Source organism: Vidua chalybeata, chromosome 7 (assembly GCF_026979565.1).
Source record: "Vidua chalybeata isolate OUT-0048 chromosome 7, bVidCha1 merged haplotype, whole genome shotgun sequence".
Classification (NCBI taxonomy): domain Eukaryota; kingdom Metazoa; phylum Chordata; class Aves; order Passeriformes; family Viduidae; genus Vidua; species Vidua chalybeata.
The window spans coordinates 27255257-27275344 of NC_071536.1; the positions used below are offsets into that span (position 1 = coordinate 27255257).

The 20088-nt window shown below is 43.5% G+C and overlaps 1 protein-coding gene across 1 annotated transcript in view; it reads left to right on the top strand.

Annotated features, from left to right (window-relative positions):
* Window positions 1-20088, top strand: part of GLI2 (GLI family zinc finger 2) — a 188587-nt gene that overhangs the window by 43601 nt on the left and 124898 nt on the right. The window contains exon 2 of the mRNA XM_053948022.1: window positions 4661-4823. Within this exon, the coding sequence (XP_053803997.1) occupies window positions 4691-4823 (133 nt within the window). The 5' untranslated portion in view covers window positions 4661-4690. The remainder of the gene's footprint in view (window positions 1-4660; window positions 4824-20088) is intronic.

Below are 20088 nucleotides of genomic sequence, written 5' to 3' on the forward strand. Positions count from 1 at the left end.
TTTAGACAGAAAAACTTTCTTTAGTAATTTGAAGCATTTGCTGATATAAAAGAAAATAGAGGGGTCAAGTTTTGCTGTGGTACAGAGCCTATGACTTCACTGGGTTAACTGCTGCTACTTCCGTGTAATTGAGAACATCATTTGGCTCAAGCCCTGAGAGACTGAAAAGGATCGCGGCAGCCACTGCATTAAGCCAGTGTTCAGAGCAGTTGGCTCACACTGAATTTCATAAGTGGATCATGTATTCAGAAGGCTTTAGCTGTATGACACAGTCCACTGCAAAAGGAGAGATGGCGGGAGTATGTCCTTGTTTATCCTAACTGAAGCAGAATACCAGGAAAAGCTGTCAAACCTGTACACCCTACATCACCTACATAGGGCTGGTGTGGCAGAATTTAGTTTCCCTGTGGGTGCCTGAGCACAAACCTGGCGAGAGCTGTGCAGAGGCTGCCCTTGGTTATCCCAGCTCCCATCAGTCTTGCCAGGAGCCAGCAGCAGTGGTAATGGATACTGGCTGTGGTGCTGGTGTCAGCAGCCAGCACACCTCTAGCATGTCCCCTGGAGGTGACGCCACCTCACTGGCACTGCTCGGGCTGTGTATGGGGAGGTCAGGTGGAGATGAACTCAGAATGAAGAGAGAATGAACGGTGGTCTGAGAAAGCCCATAATATTCCCAAAAGTGAGATGGCTTCTGGAAGCATGGTTTGGAAATCCCTTTCTGCCCCTTCCATGGGGCTATCAGGCTTGAAGGTGGCACTCAGGGTTGGATTTGAGTCACAGTGTCACTGGCAGTGCCTGCCCTCTGCCATAGAGGATCACTCCCATGGTGCTGCTTAATCTTTGAGCAGAAATAGGCAAAATTGGTTATTCATTTTTCACAGAGAAGAAAAAAAAAATATGTTTTCTGCCCTGTCTAGGGGAGGAGAAGGGGGTTTCCTGATGAAAGAAGAATCCTGAAGAAGGAAATAATTGCCTTTTTTAAAAAAAAAAGGGTGTGCAGAGGGTATGGCTGATGAGTATCTGTTCATTCCTAAGTTTGCCAGCAGTCCTGCACAGGCTGATGCCCTCCAAAAGAGACAGGCATTTTCGGACAGCAGTTTAGACCATTCCTCAAGCACTTGGCGGGAAGGATTGTTTTATTAGGAAAGTTTACGGCTTCTTGTTTTCCCTCAAAGGCAAATGTGACTTTGTTGTTTTTAATTCTGTTGGGATTTCTCCCTTTTAATATACAACACAGCTGTTAAAATAACTAGGGTTGTCTAGGGCAAATCATATAGCACTTTCCTTGTTCAGATCTCAGATGGCTGCCTTTTTAGTGTCACTGCAGAATTACATTACAGGGCATATGAATAGTGCTGGTATTAGTGTCAAAATCAATTACCCAGCCCTCCTCCTGCAGAGAAAGCTACAAACCTTAGGAAAAATCTGAGTAATCCATTCTGGTTTTCTAATTCTGAGTAATGACGGAGGGCAGAGAGTTGTGCTTGAATAAGTGCATAGGGTCTTTCTCCGTATAGTCACTCCTAAATGCATGCTCTTTACAGGAAAAAGCAGGCTCCCTGTGAAACCCTTTTTCATGCCAAATGGCTCACTGCTAAGATTAATCTGTCATTGAATTTATAAATTCTGTGTGGCACAGAGCAGCGGAAAAAGTTTAGCATCGAATAGAAAGCAAAGTATGCATTGCTTAAAAAATGGATGTGTGCTCCTGGATAGTGTGGATTGACTGCCTCCACCAATATATCTTCTTATACTGGTAATAAAAACACTTCCATAGCCTTGTGCCTCAAAGGATCTCAAAGCACTTTGCAAATAGGGCAAAGTACTATTTCCTATTTTATGGCTGTGGAAACTGGCTGCAAGAGAGGAGTTAAGCTTTTTGCCCGAGGACACTGAGGAGACTGTAGCAGGTCCACGATGGGGACCTAAATTTCCAGAGTTCCAGTGCTGTGTCCTGGTCATACATTGCACCACTGGGAAGGCTGCTGGTCACCAGCTCGTGGTCACTGTCTGTGAAACCTCAGAAGGTGGGATATGAAATGAGTGTTGGTGCTCCTTTGCTCACTGGTCTCTGTCCTGGTCTGTGGGCAGAGGTGCTGAGCAGAGCAGGATCTGGAAGGAAGGATGCTTGTGTCTTCCTGGGCTGAGGTGATCAGCTCTGGCTGTGGGGTGCTGTGAAAGGAAAATGACTTTAGTTGCTGCTGACTTGGGGAAAAGCTCGGAACCTCGTAGTCAGCCTGCTCTGCCCCAGGCACCTTTACGAAGCAAAAATAATTATAGACTTATTACCCTAAATCCGGTGAGATTAGAGTAGTTGCATTATTTATTTTTTTTTTCTAATCTGGTATTTGAGGATTTACCTGTTTAATACAACCACTTATTACAAACACTTGAATATTGTTTTAAATTCATAATTCATCTGAAAAGAGAGCATTACAGCTGCAAAGACCAGATTTTCAAGTACAGGCATGATCTCCTGTCACATTCCTGTTGAATAAATGACACATCTGAAAAACTGGGTCCCTCCTGAGGTGTCTGTGGCAGGGGTGTAGAGATTTTTGCTTCAGGCATCTCTGGAAAAAAACCATGGCTCTTATCTGCATGTTTCACAGAACAAGTCCTGTTACCAGTTCCTTCCCTCCCCTCGCTGGCTGCTGAGCTTTGCAGTGCCCGAGGATGCTCCCTCACCCCCGGGGTTGCCCCCAGGGTCAGGGTACCCAGAGAAGGGGGGTTGGGGTGCGAGGGCCAGCGTCTGGTTTCAAACAAAAGTGCAAAGCCTTGAAAGGAGGGACTAAGAAGAAACAGGTGGGGGGTTAGTAATAGAGCCTCTGAAGTTTATTTGCTTAACGAACAGAAGCCCAGGCTGTCAGACCTAGGTCAAATACTCCTGCAGTTCGGGTGTATTTATTTCATACGTGGCCTGTAACCCAACCTGATTCCTGCATTAAACCACTGTAAAGTCCTGGCCCCCAGGAACCCATCTCATGCTTGCCATCAAGCCCAGCACATGCCGGGGCAGGACCTTGAGGGGCCGCCTCAGTATTCAGTGGAGCCTTGTGTCATCAGTAAAGCCTGTAATTGTGGGTCCTGTCATTTCCGATGCGAGCTTTGCAGTTTACAGCTGCAGACTGTGACCACAGATCCATCACTTTGTTGTCCCATTAGTGTGAGCCATGCCTGAAGGCTCCTGGGATGAGCTGCTCAGGCTGCAGCACACAGCTGCTTGGTGGGACACCACTCTCCCAGAGCCCAGGCAGTGGTGACAGTCCTGCACAACTAGCAGGCTCCAGGTCCCTCACAGGCTGGGAATTCCTGCAATCTTTGTGCTTTAAAGTTTTTTAGGAGAATTTACCTTTTAGTTCAATATGTTCAGGACTCAGTCAGTCCTCCAGAGCAAAGGGAGGGAAGTTTTGAATTGGCACAATGGCGGTAAAACTACCCACACACACACAAAGAAATGTTCTGGTTTCCCTGATATTCCTCTGATCCCATTAATTCCAGTAAGGTAAACAGCCAGTGTGCGCCAGAGTATTTCAGGAGCTCAAAAATTTGCATTTGAAAATTTGCATGTGAAAAATTGCAGATCTGCATTAAAATTAGAAAGGAAAGAGGAATTAGCAGTGGGTTTTCCCAAGACCAGCCTGAGGCTGGTAGTGCCAGGTAACTGTGCTGGTTGTGTGCAAGCAGGAGTCAGGTGGAGACATGTGAAATCAAACAAGGTAAAATGAGGTGAACAAAGTATTTGCATTCAGAACAAAGTATGCCTCTTCTTTTAAGAGAAACCCTGCTTTTACACTAAATTTGGGATACCCTTATGTTCGCTTTTGGGAGACCATTTAAGTCTGAATCATGCAGAAAAAATGGTCAAGCTGGCAAAAAGTTCAGGAGCTGCTATGTTTTATCAACCTAAGTTTAAAAACCTGGGTTATTTGTACTTTGATATCTTCTTGTTTTGTGGATATCTCATGGCATTTAATTCACCACTTGTAATGGGGGTAAAGCTGTGGCTGATATTCAGATGCAGTTGGTCAGGATAGAAGAACTTTTTTGGGAGAGAGAGGGGTCGGTGTTTGTTAGACTTCACCAGTGAGAACTTGACAGGATGTGGCAGACTTGCTGTGGCTTATCTATAAGCATTGCTGGAAAGTTCTGATCATGACACTGGTTCCAAACCAGCCCACAGCATAAGCACCCACTGTGGGATAAAAAAAAAAACAAAAAAAACCAACTACTTAAAATATATGTTTATCTGTATTTTATTAGAAATTTTTCGCTGAGTTTTTTCTTAGGATGGTCTAGGTCACGTATACAATGGATAAATCCATTTTATATGTGCTAAATATTTGTATCTCACCTATCCTATAATCCTGGAAAGCCCTTTGGACCTGTAAACTTTACTGTGTAGCCCAAGTTTAGCTGGGGATTGTTTTTTGGTCCTGATCTTTGTAGGTCTGTGAGAACATCCAGTCCTTTACATGGTTGTGGCCTTTGTGCCTATGACTGCTGGGACTGGCTGCATTGCTGGAGTTAGGAACCCAGGAATTCGTTGCTGCTTGCCACTTGCTTTTGAACTCTGCCAAACCATCTTCTGCTTCATGGAGCTGATTTTGTCTGTTTTGTGAGTGATGACCAGAATCTGGTTTTGTTTTATCTCCTGTAGGGTTCCTGAGCTGGAAGATGCCCGTCTAAGATGGAAACTTCTGCTTCAACAGTTGCTGGGAAAAAAGAAGGGAAAGGCGCTGTTCTGGAGGGGAATGGCTTTACAGAGACGGGGAAGAAACCCCCTCCTTTAGCAGCAGCGGGAGCAGCAGTGGCACAAGGAGGTACTTTGTTTTCTACAATTTGAAAGCAGCAGGGGTGCTTTTCATTAGACTGTAAGAATTTAATAAGTATGGTGGCATATGTCTTCCTGTGAACACGCTGAGTTTATTTGGGTTCTTGGCTGTCAGAGGAACTGGAAGCTGTGTCACTGCGTGGCATCTAAACGTCACTGTAGTGCGATGGAGAACTGGGCTGGGGTGAGGGAGGGGATGGGTGGTGAGGGGTGGCTGTGGGGGAGTTGGGGCATCTCCTTAATGCTGGCCATGAGCTGACTGGTGCTGTGTAGTGTTGGCAGCACTGTGCCCTCCACTCCTCCATGGTGGAGTTAAGATTGCCTGGTGAGGCTGCTGGAGATGGGGAGCACCTCATTATCCTGGTCAGAAAGGGGTGTCATGTGCCAGCTAATGAGCTAAACAGACTGCATGGTCTTCAGTCATTGCTGCTGGGATTTCACAGTTAGAGAGGAATTTGGGAATGTCCAGACCCAGGGCAAGAATGTTCATAAAGAAACCCCTCCACTTGCACCGTTCCTGTTCAAGTCAGTGTGTTAAGCAAGATTTTGGTCTTGCTGCTGTTGAAGTCAGCTGGGAAGCTCTTGTGGACACCAGCAGTCACGGAGCCATGACCTGCACACAACTGTGGTGTGCAGGTGAACGTGCAGGGATGTTGCTCCTGCCTCTTGCTTGCTGTGGCAGGTAAAACCCACCCCCCTCTCTGGTACAAATGTGCTGGTGGATTTCCAGAGTAGTGCCAGGGCCCATCATGGTGGCACAGCTGTGGGCAAGGCTGTGCCCACTGGGGAGCCTCCATAGCTGCCCTCTCTGGGGACTGGTTGTCATCTCCGGACAGGGTATAATAGACAAATTTAGAAGAGGCTGCACCAGTTTGGATGTGACAAGAGACATCCCAGCTGTATAAACTTTGCAAGCAGCTTTTTTTTTTTCCTTTTTGAAATATACGTTATTGCTAGCCAGAGTTTACCTCAAAATGAAGCTCCCTTCCTCTCCTTCACTGCAGGGTGGTTTTTCATCATCCCAGGAGAGCAGAACAACTTTTCTTTGAGCTTCTCTCTTTCTTACCTACATTGGCTGGGGAGTTTGAGTTTTTTGTTGCCTGAGTTTTGAAGATCGTTTTCGACCAAAAAGGCTTCAATCTGCTTTATCTCTCCTTTTTCGTAAACTTTGCTACTCAGGTTTCTTTTTCCAGTTGACCTGTGAAGATTCAGATGCATGGAATAAGTAGAAGTGGCTAGATTATAATCAGATTAGTTCATGTGTTTGATAAACTTTTTCTTAAAAGCAGCTAGAAAGTCTTTGACAAAATTGTTTGGAGGGAAACACAGTTTTGTGGTCCTGGATGGGTCTGAGCCACTTTCCTTGTGAGCACTGCGCAAAGTGGCAGAAAGGAAGGCTTGCCAGGAAGCAGAAATAAAAGGGACAGCAATGTGCATGCAAGCAACAGCTTGGCATCCCCCAGCAAATCCCTGAAGAAGCAAAGGCTGTAGGAGCTACTGAGGCAGCCCACTTGGGGTATCATCTCAGTGACTGGCAGACCTGAAGGGTTGATTGGCCCAACATAATTCAAGCTTGTTCTAAAATTCACAACCCATAGATGTGAATAAACACTTTCTCCCCACTTGGCACTTGCCTTGGGAGTGCCTCCACTGAGGAAGCAGTCACAACCTTTCCAGAGATCCAAATGAGGATGCCCCGAGGTGGAGTGTCCATCAGCCCGTTTGGCATCCCTGGAGACCTAATTGGTTTTTAAGCATTCAGTATAATATGTTCTCTTAGCAGTATGCTCTCACCTTTGGAAAAAGTGATTTACGGGCTCAATATTTCTCCTTTTAGTAGGAGGAAGTGGAGAAGTAAGTTGAGGATTGTTTGAAGATGTCAGGAGAATTGTGATAAAAGCGTTGTGTAATGAGATGTAAAGAGTGAAATCCATGTCATGCTGTGAAGAAAAGTGCTCATAAATGACCCAAAATGGGCAGAAGTGGAGCAGCGTGTGGCCGGACGCGGGCCCCGGGACGCTGCAGGTGATGCACATGCTCTTGTGGTTCAAAGTGCTTTCCTTTGAACTCTGGCTAGACATAATAGAGGCTCCTGTATTATGAAAGTGAGCAGTGTGCTTGTGCATGTGCTTGAAAGTAGAAAAATTAATACAAAGTTGTCTTATAACTGAGTTAACTGCAAGGTGTGATATAGCAGGTGATAACTAAAAGGCTGGGTAGAGATGAGACTCTACTTACATGGTATTCATGCTAATATGACATGTTTGATTCCCTAAACTGAAGTAATTACTCACAACAGGCCAGAACTACAAGTACTTATGCTCATATTTTTACAGAAGCAAGCAAACGAGGCTTGGTGATTAATTAGGAAGTTCAGCTTGAGGAGGGCATCAGCTTTAAAGCGGGGGGGCCTCTGAGCTCCCCACCCTACTTTGGGGCCATACGAGCAAGTCTTTATTCTCATCCAAGGCAAATTCTTGATTTCATTTATTGCAGAGGTTTTACTCTTTGTATTAGCATATGAGAAAGTGGCACTGAGGCTCAGCCAGTGCTGCAAATCACCATGCTGCTCTCCAGAGCCAAACAAATGTAATTCGCAACACATTTCTTCTCCTTTATTCTACTGAGTCACACAGAAGGAGTGCCATCATAGCATGTTTTGCATGTTTCTCAGATCATAAGGTTTTCTTTTTCGCTTGTAGGAATTAATAGATTCAAAAGGTTTTATTTCTAATTAATTGAAGGAATAAACTGAATATTAGTTAAATAATTGAAGAATACCTATTTGGTTATATTATTATTTAGACTGTATTGTTATAAGATAATATGTTCAGTCTCCATTTCTAGTTCCCTTGCTTTCGGTATTTGTCCCAAATGTTTCCAGCCTCTAACAAATTAAGTTATGGCTGTAGGAAAAGAGATCGATATTGTTGATGCTGGCAGTAGAGGAGAGTCCTTTTGTACTAAAAATTTGCATCCCATATTTTTAGTCTCCTGAAGACTGCCATTTTAAACATCATCTGCAACAGTTTTTTATAGTAACTCATTGATCAGATGTTCAGAAATTGGCCTCACAGATATGACATCAGGGAAGTCTCTCCTAATTTTCTGGTTTTCCATAAATCATGTTGGCCAAGGAGTCAAAGCTCCTCTTTTCTCTTGCAGTAGGGGCACATGTGTATATGTGACTGAGATGGAAAGTATGTAGGAACTATAGACAACTATAGACAAGTTAGATCTGCGGAAGAGGCTCTTGTCTTGGTTTTATTGTCTCTACTTCTGGAAGGGCAATTTAAAACAATTCAAGTTCATAAAACCCTTCTGTTGAATGCCAAAGTCCATATTGCTGTGTAGGGTAGGAGGGCTCAGTGCAGGGCACCACGAGTGAGGCTGGGTTGTGTCCTCCAGGCTGGCGCTGACACATCCTCTGTGCTTACAGGCATGAGGAAGCCCAGGCACATGACTGTAGGGGAAATTTAAATGAGCCACTCTTTCAAAGGCAGAGATATTTAGGAAGATAGGTTTCTCATCTCATAATAAAAATTAAATACAAATTCTCCTAAATGCTAACTGCCCAACTTTAACAAGGTCCAGAATGCACCTTTCCCTCTCCACACCACCCTCTGCATGACACAAACTCCAAGTTCCAAATTGATGGTGTTTATGTTTGAAACATTTTTCTGATGTCTGGCTCTGTCAAGACTAATTTTAGCATTTCTAAAGCTGGGTAAAAATACAGCCTCATTACTTTGATGTCAGTGCATAGTTTACTATTAGTATATTCTGGGGTTTATCATTTTAGTCATGTTTAACACAGCTACAGCAGGCATGCACTATTAAATCTGGCTTATTTTACATTCCTGTCCGAAATTATTTATTTGGAACAATTTCCTCTCTATCAAAAGACACAGCTAATGCTGAGTTTTAATGTGTTATTTACACACAAAATAACCTATTTACAACTCAGTATCTGCCGCAGGGAGAATGAATGGGGCAGTGCTCCCTTCATCCTGTTGTATCTGAGTTTAACAATCTGGATTGCTAATAGAACCATTTATCACAGGGTGGTAATTTATTTTATGTTAGCTGCACAGGTCTCCCTGCCTCTGATCTATGGAAATACTTTGTATATAATGAAGTTCAACAAGTCATTTGGTGTAAACATGGGGAAGCCAAGCTGCAGAACTAGTAACACTCTGGCTGTGCTTTTTTTTTTTTTTTTTCCAGGAGGTAACGACTCTCCTCTCATATTAAGGCTTCACTTGATGAAATACAGCTCTTTGCCCTGTGTGTGCTGTAAAGGCAGAGTATGGGGCTTTTCTGCAGTGGATCAGAGATTGGGATGGAGTTTGCTCACTTGATTTATGGGCTGGCAGGAATGCTTAGTTCTGCAGAAGTAGCACACTCAGCCCTTTCACAGGCAGAGGAGAAGGGCAGGGAGCACCTCCCATCACTCTCCAGAGGTCTTCTGTAAGCAAGCCCCAAGTGGCATTGGCAGAGAGTCCTTATGCAGTTCAGCTCGTCTTAGTGCTAGATTATGGGAAGACCATGTAAATGAGGAGGAGGAAATGCCAGCATCCCAGCACACCTCAGCACACTGAAAAAATATATCATTTGTGTGGCCCAAGACTCAGACAACTTAGAATGAAAACAGCCCCACTGAAGTCATCTCCTATGTCCATCCTGGAGGGGCAGGGATCTTCTTAAAGAATGTTTTTCATTCACTTCACATTTTCCAGGAAAGGGAGCATAACCAGTACAAGCACATTCTTAGCTTCCCTGCCCTGCATTGCTTTGCTGTGTACAGCTTAAAATGCTGAGAGATGCATTCAACAGAAAAGCTGGGATTGGCTCCAGGGGGAAAGGGGGCAAGTGGTTAAAACTGAATGATGGGAAAGTCCTGTAATTCAGACTGAGAAATTCTCCTGACAGCCACTGTCTATTCTTGTGCATCTATTGCATAGGCTTCAGTGGCCCCCACCTTGGGTAGGGCTTCAGTGCAGTGCTGCCACAAGAGCAACAGCAGTCAAGAACTGTATTTCTTCTCTGTTTCTGTCAGCCTTTCATGAAACTAATTCTGTTGGGTCCTAAAGTGTGTTTCTTTGCTACTGTAGCCCTTCTGAGTGGACAGATTGCCTACAGTCTCTTGTGAAGCCACTCGTGTCCCTTTGGGCAGCTGAATGTCTCAGACTGGTGCAGTGCTGAGACTGTTCCTCAGTCACAGGATCTCAAGGACAGTGACAAGTTTGCCAGCTTTGTCTCATGCTGGTAACCTGGCACCTGCTCTTTGGGATAGTTTAGAAGGATTCATGTAGAGATTGATAAAGCCAAAGCCGTGCTGCACCATTTTCATGTTTCATGAGCAGTATCTGCTCTGTGGGACTGACAGAGAGCACTCTGGGAACAGGTTTAGTTCTTCAGTTACAGTATCAGAATTTTGATAATTAAGATTGCCACAAACTGTGCTACAAAAGCACATCTTTTCTTCTGCCTGCCCTTTCTCTTCTATCCATGCCTTGCAATGCTGTCACCCTAGTTTCTTCTTCAAAAGAGTCAGCCCAGGTAATCCTTTGCTTTGCTTAAATAAGTGATTAGAGTTTGACTTCTTGGTTTGTTTTCTTTTTTTCCTCATGGGGGAAACTCCTTGCCCAGGCCTCTCTACTGACCTTGTGTGGTAGCCAACCCTGTGGGCAAAGGTGTGACCTCAGAGTGTATAACCATAAATGTTTACAGACTTTTTGATTCAAATTGTATAGCCCTTAGATGATGCAACAGCTTTATGGTTGGACTTGATTATCTTAAGGGTCTTTTCCAACCCTAACCACACTGCAGGTTTGCATGTCAATTTGAAAAGCTTTTATGACTTTAAAATAGAAAAAGTTACTCTTCACAGGTTGGTTCTGGCATTTGTGATGCCAACCATTAAGCACCACCTGGAAGACCCTTGTATTTTGTGAGTGTATTTTATTATCATTAATAATAATTGTAATAATAATAGCTTCCGCATTTCTATCACTTTGTAAGCTCCGTAAGTTTATTCTGGCAAATACTGGTAAGTCTTCTTTTCTGGGGAACCAGCTTAGACTTCATTTAAGTACCCCTCAGAGGGTACTTAAATATAACGTTTTTAACTGATGCTAAACTTTCCTATTGTGGATTGGTCGATTGTTGTCATGTAAGAAAATCCAGTGGTGATGATGGATTATCTCCTGGATTGTCTCTTCTGCCAGCACATTGCCATAGCTTGAATTTTTAGTATCTCTGGCAGCTTTTTGCCTGAATAGCTGTGAATTTGTGCAGGTTTTATAAATCAATTCTCCCAACACCATCCATTAACCAAGGCATTTGAGCCTGCTATAATCATGGGAGGACAAAAGATGGGAGTTATTTTGTCTAAAGTTGGCTGCCTAAATGTTAGGTGTCTAGTTTGGGATGCTTTTGCATTAGGGTGGGCTGAATCACATTGTGCAGATGCCTGCTTTATTCCCTTGAGGGTTTCAAGCCTGATTTAATGTTAGGTGGAAAAATCCCAGTCTTCCCAGCTTTGCCAAAATTGAAGAGTGGGGTTAAAGTGAGAAACCAAGGTGGGACTAGATTAATACTTTAAAGCCTTTCATTCATGTTTCATCAGTCCATAGCCTGATGAGCAGTCTGGGAGCCCTGACTGCTAGCTCTGAACTGAAATCTCACCCATGGCTTCTCAAGTTAGAGGCAAACTCAACACCCAGATGTCAACACAGCCGGGGGGCTGCTTCCCAGAGCTGCTCCCACTTTACATCAGCATTGGCAAAACTGATGTTTTAACAGCCCATTCAGAGAGATGGGAAATTTAAAATCCCCACTGAAAATACAAGGGGAAAAACCATAGTAAATTCTCAAGGCTACAAAAAGCTCCTAAAAATAACCCAAATGGAGGAAGGCTATTAATGCAAAAGTAAATAATTATGTTAAGGGATGCAACTAGAGAGGCCAGTTGTGTAAATCACTTTAAGGGGAACAAGCCTTAGATAAAATCCATCCCTTTATCACACAGATTAGGTCTACCTTTGGATGCTAAATAATTGATAGAGTTTGGCAGAGCATTCCATGGCTGCCTGCACAGAGCAGTGGGACTGCTCCTGAGGTCAAACGAGTGGCAAAGAAAAATGTTCCTAGAAATGCATCCAATACCAGCACCAAGAAACAGGGCTTGTATTCCCAGCACCCCCTAAAGAAGTGGCCTTGAGAAGGCATCCATAGACCTCGTCATGAAAAGAGAACTTGGCATTGTTCCTCACCTTGTTAAACTGCTCCCCATGAAATCCAGTTGTCTGTTTGCATGGTTTTGTGTGGTGATGAGTGAGGTGCAGAGGCCTGAGAGGACACAGCCAGTTCCACTGTGCTATTTTTATTATTTTTTATAATTAGAGAAGATGAATTGTGCTGTCTGGTGGCTTCTGGGAAGCCCTGGGCTTGTGGGGGGATTTCTTGCTTTTTGGAGCCCCCACACAGCCTCAACACTTCAGCATCTGTCTGCGTATGAACATCCTGGCAAGACAGGGAGATGTCACTGCTCCCATTCTGCAGACAGGGAGCACAGGGGATTCTTTCCAGGGCCAAAGTGGCTGAAATTGGTTGAGCTGTTTCAGAGGGATGTCAAGAAGTGATTATCTCTGGGATTGCAGAAGCTCATATGTGGTGTACATGGGACATGGATAATAGTACAGAGGTCTTAGCCCAGGTTCCTTGGTTCACCATATCCACTAGCAAGCCCTTCCTCTCTCAATGATATGCCATGTAATCATGGTCAGATGACTCAAATCCTCATGCCCATCTGCCAAACGGAGGCGTTGTTTCTTTCCCTTCAGGAGAGATGAACACAAGTTGTCTGTGCATCATCCAGAGCCTCTGAGAACATCACGATGCAGCAGTCAGCTTCATTCCTCTTGGTTGCATAAGGGAATGAAAATGCTCAGTAGCACAAATAGGTTATCACTGAATTTAAACTAACTCAGCAGTGCCTTTGTTCAGTACCTAGCACGGTGGGCTCATAATTAAGGACTACAGTTTTTTTCCAGAACAAAGTGAGGCAAAAATTGCAGAAACCTTAAATTGTGAAATAAATTGACATCCCATGAATTCTGTGTGGGGACTGTGCTTGACAGGATGAGTTCTCTGATCTTAATGGTAACGACAGAGAATAAAATCTCAGCCAAGATTGTAAATTTAGCTCTTGAAGGAATGAAGAGGATATAGTATTTTCATGCAGACTTCTTCAGAATTATGTTAAACTCGTGACTTTACATGTGTTGGAAAATGACCTACACTGGGTGTTCTGTGACTCCCATGGTGGTGTTGGGTTGAAATCAGGCAAAACTTGCTGGAAAAAACTGAGCAAACCTTTGGGCACATAGGCTGAGTCCAAAGTGAAAATTTAAAAAATTAAATGTGATCCCACATGATCACAAACTTGACTGAAATCAATTCTGCCTTTTCTGTACTTTTGTTAGAGACCTCATTGGGGGTTTCTCTCCTCTTTTTTTTTATACCTCTTTCTTTCTCCTGGAATCCCAGATCTTTTTAAGACCATCTCATTGAAAATGCTTCCAATTGTAAGTAAATAATAAATAAGAACAGGAAGATTATAAGCAAAATATTTATATTTACTGCCACCAGTATCTGATTTTTAAAATACAGTGACATTTGCAGGGATTGAATGGTGCCATTTTAGCCAGAAAGCTGTTCTATTCTGTTCTCTTTTCTTACAGTGATCAGCTCCTGAGTGACAGATTTTCAGAAAAAAATCACAGCTGGCAACAGATGCATTCTTAAGTAAACAGTGAAAAGTAGATGTTTTGATGGCTTCAGTTGTATTGATATAAAAGATCAGTGTCTGACATTCCTGAAAACTATCCAATAGAGGAGGCATCTTCTAAGCCCCTGGCCCTGTGTGTGCTCCTTCAACAATAGTTTAATCGTTTAAAGAAAGCAGAGATTTTATGCACCTATGGGAATGCTCTGAGCCAAGAAGAGTGATAGGGGGTCAGCACTGCTGACCCTGCAGCCAGAATGTTGGGTAGTATTTAGATTTTTCTGAAATGAAATTTTTCTGTTTGTGAGGTGATGCAATTACCTTTCTCATTCATTTCTTCTACCTGAGGCTCACCCTGGTTTATGGCTACTCTTTGTGGGATGGACCAGCAGTGATGGGGGGAGTTTCCTACATCCTGGCTGGAATGAATATCCCTGTCCTGTGTTAATGTATGCAAGTGCCTTCTTGCAAGTGAGGCTTGAGGTTAAGCCAAATCTGTTTGTGTCGGTTTGCAGGTACAGCTGATGATGTTCTTTCAGAGGCATTTACAGCCACACTATAAAGTAAAACCAGAGAAACACAAAGGTGAGGACTTTAGGCATTGGTTTGCACGTTCCGTTTTAACGAGAGGAATTATTATGTGTTGTGGGAAGCTGATCCGACTCCCACAGGCTGCTTGTGTGAAGATACCCAATTTTTTGGTGGCTCCCTACAGTGAGGGCACAGAACTGAGCCTGGAGAAAATTAGTTTCAGTTCCTGATGAAGTCCCAAACTTCCTTCATGATTTTGGGAAAGCTGCTTGACTTCCCTTCACTCCCTCATTTATATAATGAACTCGGGTTGTTCTTTGGGCCTCCAGGCCCATCCATCAGCATCTGGTTAGCATGTTTATGGCATCAGTCACAAGGAAACACTTTATGGGTCAGGCTGTGGGGAGGTTGCCATTTTCACTCCCCACCACCTGCAAGAGGGTGCTGCTGCCCCTGAGTGCTGCTTTACAAGGGTGACCTTGTTCGTATGTCTTAGGTGTCACCTTTGCCTTAGGTATCACATATGTTGTCCAAAGGGGACAATAAAGCAGTTTTTCAGGGTTGGGGAGGATAAGTTTAAGTTCTTACAGTGAAGCTGTTTTCAGTATCTGCAGTGGAGAGACTGTTTGGAGATATAGAGATTGAGTGTATTCCAAAGGGCCATGCTTGCTCTGAAGTGAGGTTTTTCAGGTGATCTTACCTGGAACTCAGCTGGAGAACATCAAGTTGTTAATAACATGTAAATATTCTGTATCAAAACAAGAAAATTATTTTTCTTAGTTCAAAGCAATTTCCTACATGCATAGTGTATGGGTGAGCTCCAAGTACCTGGGTTGGGTTTTGGACACACCTGGATGAATTTACAGAAACCATGGAGAGCTTCATGGTTTACCCTGACCAAGCAATAGACACCTAATATTATGTAGGCATGTATATACACCCAGTCTAGCAACAGACAGTGGTCTTAGCAAAGTCCTTTGTAATTAGACTCTTGGATGCCAGGTGATGGAAGGATAAAATCATTGTCATGGGATAACAGCTTCGGAGAGAAACTTAGTTTCAGCTTACCTTCCCATTAGTCTGCTGTGCACACGCACGCTCTAATACTGTAATCAGCTGCAGAGGAGCTGGCAATACTCTTGTTTGGTGCGATTTTTTTCCCTTTGAAAACTCCAGAGGAACTTTCCTGTGCTGTTAGAAAGACATCCTTAAAACATCTTTACTGCAGGGTCCTGTGTTTCAGCTGCTGGAGCAGTGACTCTTAAAATAGATATGAGATGACTGAATGTGTGAAAAACATTTGCATCTCATATTCTGAGCTCTGTGCATTCTGCATCACTTATGCAAGCAAGTTAAAAGCGTTGAGAGTTTTGCAAATTTTTTGCTGCTTTTAATTCCTCTCAGAACAATGTCTTTGCAGGTGAAATAAGATCCAAGGCTATCTTTTGGTCACATAGAGTCACTGACACTTGAAACAGGCTGGATTTATATGTAGTTACTAAAAAATATATAGCAAAATTAAAGTTTCAGACACTGAGTTCACATGCATTGCCCATTGTAAAGATAAGTAACGGCTGTTATAAGAACACTTAAATGGTTACCTTTGGGACATAAAAGGGATCTTTGAAGACAGTAAGTCTTAATACAGAAATGTTTACTCATAAAAAATACATTTGGAATGGGGGAGGGGAAACACATTTCCTATTAATGTGGGGTTTGCCTTTTATGGCAGGTTGTAGCAGGTCTTTAACCTCTGTAGCACTCGAGTGAGGATAGAAATGAGCTTCTCTAAGTATCAGCCCAAAGGGCCTTTCCTCAGTGCCTGTATCTGCAATGGTTTTAGTTTATTCTTCCTTTCTGTGACCATAATGAAAAACTATTCTTTTCCAGCCTCAAAACCTTCCCATAGTTAAGTCCTGAGGGCAGAATAGAAATGTCCTCCTGAATTTGCTTCACTTAACCTTGTGTTTTGTGAGATACAGGGCTGATGGCCCAAACCAGTGGGGATTTGTAGGCAGTGTCAGCTGAATAAGGCACGACAAGAGAAGAAGGAATTGACCCTTGAAAGCCATGGTTATGGATACCACGAAGAAGGGTTGATGGCTCTCTAGACACTTAAAAAGGGTGCAACTGTGTCCTGCATTCCCAGTCTGCCTCTGAGTGCACATGAAGTGGATGGTGGCTCATGTCACCTGTGAGTTTTCTGGTAACAGTTCTGCAGGTAGTTTTGAAATTCTTTTTCCAGGTGGTTATGATGTTGAGTGAGGCAAAAGAAAATGCCAGAATTATTTGATCAGTGTGAACCCCATAACTAGGGAGGGTGTGATTTCTGCTTCAAAGTTTTGCAAAATTATTACTTGATGGGGTAGGACACAAGATGCCAGTGACCTCATAGTAGAGAGAAGTTGAGAGTCCTTTATGGAATCATGGTGGACTAAAGTCAAAAGGCTTTACTCAGATAAAATGATATACAGAGCAGCAGAAGTAGCCTGGACAAGTTGTGCGGGAGGAGGGCTGAGTTGTGCAGAGGGATCTGAAGGCTTTGACCAGCTGCTATACAGAGATGTGAGAAACAAGAATGTAACAGCAGGGTTTGAGCCAAAAGACACCACTTTGTGGGAGCCTCAAGAGGAGAGCTTGGTAGCAAAGGGAAAAGTTATGAAATATTACACACTCAGAAGTGTAAGAAGAAGCTGACTGGGTGCAGAAAAAGACAAAAGGTAGATAAGCTGGAAAAAAGTACACATTGTTGTGAAGATGAGGTTACCAAGGTGAGATGACTGGATTTCTCATGAACCTTTTCTCTAAGCCTAGGCCTAGTGCAAAATTAGTTCTTCACATGCCATAACAGGGGAGAATGATTGGTGGGCTTTGTTATTCTTATTCCAAAACATCATGCTCATCCAGGCAGTAATCATTTTAGGTAAGTAACAGAAATTAGGTTTTGAGTCACATACTGACCTGTCTTTGTAATTAGTACAGCGTGTTCTGGTCACGTAATGAGAGAGAAGACAGATTAAATGAAAGACAGGCAGGATTTTCATTCAGGAAATTGGTATGGTAATGACAGATACGGAGTCTTGGCATGTTTCAGATAGGCTTCATCTAGCCTCTTCAGGTAGCAGATACAAGCACGGTGCTCACTTATATTCACCCAGTCAAGCATGAGGAGGTAACAAGTTCTCTGGGGAGGCTGGTATTTAATATCTGCCAGATGCCTGCTGGAGAATACTAATACAGATCCCAGATTTAGTGTGTCCTGGGAATGCAGATGGCTGGTAGCAGCGTGCCTGGCCCAACAGCCACATCTCGCTTAGCTCCATGGCAGAGCTGCCTGGATTTTTATCCCCTGCTATTTGGATTGACTTGGCCAAAGAAGCCTTTTACTGACTTTCCTGGAGGAGGGCTAGCAGGCCAGAGAGGGAATGACACTGGAGCTTCTGTTGGGGTGTCACACTCATGGACAGGGGGAGTGGCAGCATTGATTCCCCTGGATGTCACTTGGACCGTTCTCTTGGGCAGGACAAGCCAAGTGCTGTGAGGCAGTGAGGGCCACAGGGAGGATTTGTGCTCGAGGAGAAGCTTCAGCCAGCTCCTGCAGTGTGTGTATTCCCCTCTGAGACCACAGTATGGGCAGAGGGAGGGTGGCAGTGCTGTGGAGATCCCACAGCTTGTCCTCAGGCTGCAGCAGGGAAGGAACTGGTATGAGTTTCACTTTCTTACCAAATAAAGGGAAAAAAACCACCAAACCCCTGCAAGGCTACATATAAATCAGGGCAATAAAACTGCCGGTGGTCATGATCAAATTATCTGGTCGAAATCTATATAAAAGAACTGGAGCAGGTTCAGTCCAGAACTAATGTCTTTCTTGCTGTAAACAGTGAATGGGGCATGAAGAGAAGGAGGAAGGGCAGGCACTGGGCTCCCAACACCAACACACCGGGGAAACAATTTGCTGAGGTGGTTGAACTACATGTTTTCAAAATCTGTTTGTGTCCATAAGGGTTTAAGAAAAGGATGTTGTCTGCTTACTCGGTAACTTGTGTGTGGCCTGTGAGTGGTTTCAGATGCCGGGCCAAAACCAAATAATCTCTCCTTTTAGGAAATTTGAAAAGTATGCATGCATCCCAAAAAAGAACAGAGATTTTCACTGATGTCCCATGCTCGAGTCACAACGCTTTGTGTAATTGTGGCACTGTGTGCTGTTGAGGTGGGGGGAGGGAGGTTGCTGAGCTGTCTCTGCTAGAAACAGAGACCAGGTATGACTTTGGCTTTCATGAGACTGAGTTAATACGTTGTTTTTAACAGGAGAAAGGACTACCAGGGTGCATAGTATATCTTCAGAATTTAGCTGAATGCTGCAAAAATGTCCATATTAGGATATGTTCCTTACTAGAAGTGAAATAACAGAACTAGTGAACTTTCACAGTATGAAGAACTTGTAGATGAAGTTGAACTTTCTGATGGTGTAGGAGAATTTCAAATTGAAGGGTTTTGCTTCTTTTCTGAGTATCTTGGTCATGCTGATGAATTCATAAATCTCTGTGGTGTTTGACTACTATCCCGAGATCTACACCATCCTACTCAAAAGTGGTAGCGGCCGTCAGTATTAATTAAGGGCTGTATTAGGGAAGAGCACGGGGAGCAAGAGGGGTCTTTCAAGTCTGGCAGCCACTGCTTTCAGAGGAAATGAGCAGAGACTGCACACACGCAGCTGAAAGCCGGTGTGACCCCCCATGTCTGCACAGCAGCTCCATGGGGCCACCAGAAGGTGTGAAAGACTCCTTGGCTGGAGGGAGAAAAAATTTTCTGGGGCAAGGGAGTGAAAAAAAAAAAAAAAAAAAAAAAGCCAGGAACCTAAAAGTAGTAGCAGGTTTAGGCACAATCCATCGAAGACCACTGCAGGTACCAAGAAATTTAATAACCTGTTATATTTATGTAGCACATTTCATCCTCAAAGCGTTTTGCGAACTTAATGATGTGCAAACTATGTGCGCACGTATCCTTTCATCTGCCAACGACTGTAGCCGCCTTCAGTGTGAAGCCTGATGATGGCTGCTTAGCCATCACAACGGTGTAGAACAGCAAGTGGAAAATGCCTGAAGTGCAGGCAGATTTAGGGAGGCAAAACATAACCTTTGGGCAAGACAAAAGGGATTGAGAACACTTGTGCTGGCAAAGTGCACATATCTTGTGTGACTACAGTCAATCAGATCTTTTAGCAATTCCATCAGATAGAGCTTTCTTTCGGGAAAGCTGGAAAATTCACCTTAGCTGTCTGGAAATCTGGTGTGAGCTCTCTTTTGTGCCAGTTGGCAGTCTCCCACCTCAAAAAGTAGTTGCTGACTCTGACTCACATGAGCTGCTTTTCCACCTGAGATCCAGTGGGATCAGATGACAGTGTTCTACAGATGGCCTTGTGATGTTGTCCATTTCTTAAATTCCACTTACTGGCATTCTCATCTCAAAGGAAGGGTGTTTATTTTTTAGAAGGGTCCGTAAGTGAGTGTTAGAGATCCTGGGAGATGTACAAGTTGATAGCATCTCAAATTTGTCAGGAAAGGGTGGAAAAAAAGTGCCACACCAGCAGTTTTGCCCATTATCATCCCAAGGAAGTTCTGTATTGTCAGGCTTGATAGTTTTCAATGTCACCCACCCTGTAAGAGTTTTGGTGTGCCATCTAATCCCCCAGCCTAATGAGTTTTGCAGGGATGCACCATGATAACTAAAGATCATTTACCTGAATTGCTTTTTAATTTCTGGAATGGGAAGCTGCTTGTGCAGCAGGATAATTACATTATAATTTACAGCAATCCAAAATCAATAAATTTAGTCATATTGGGATAGAGAAGGAGGATGAAAATCCCCTCACCATTAAATTATTTTACACTCAGTACTTGATGTTCCAAGAACTCAACAATAAACTTTGGGG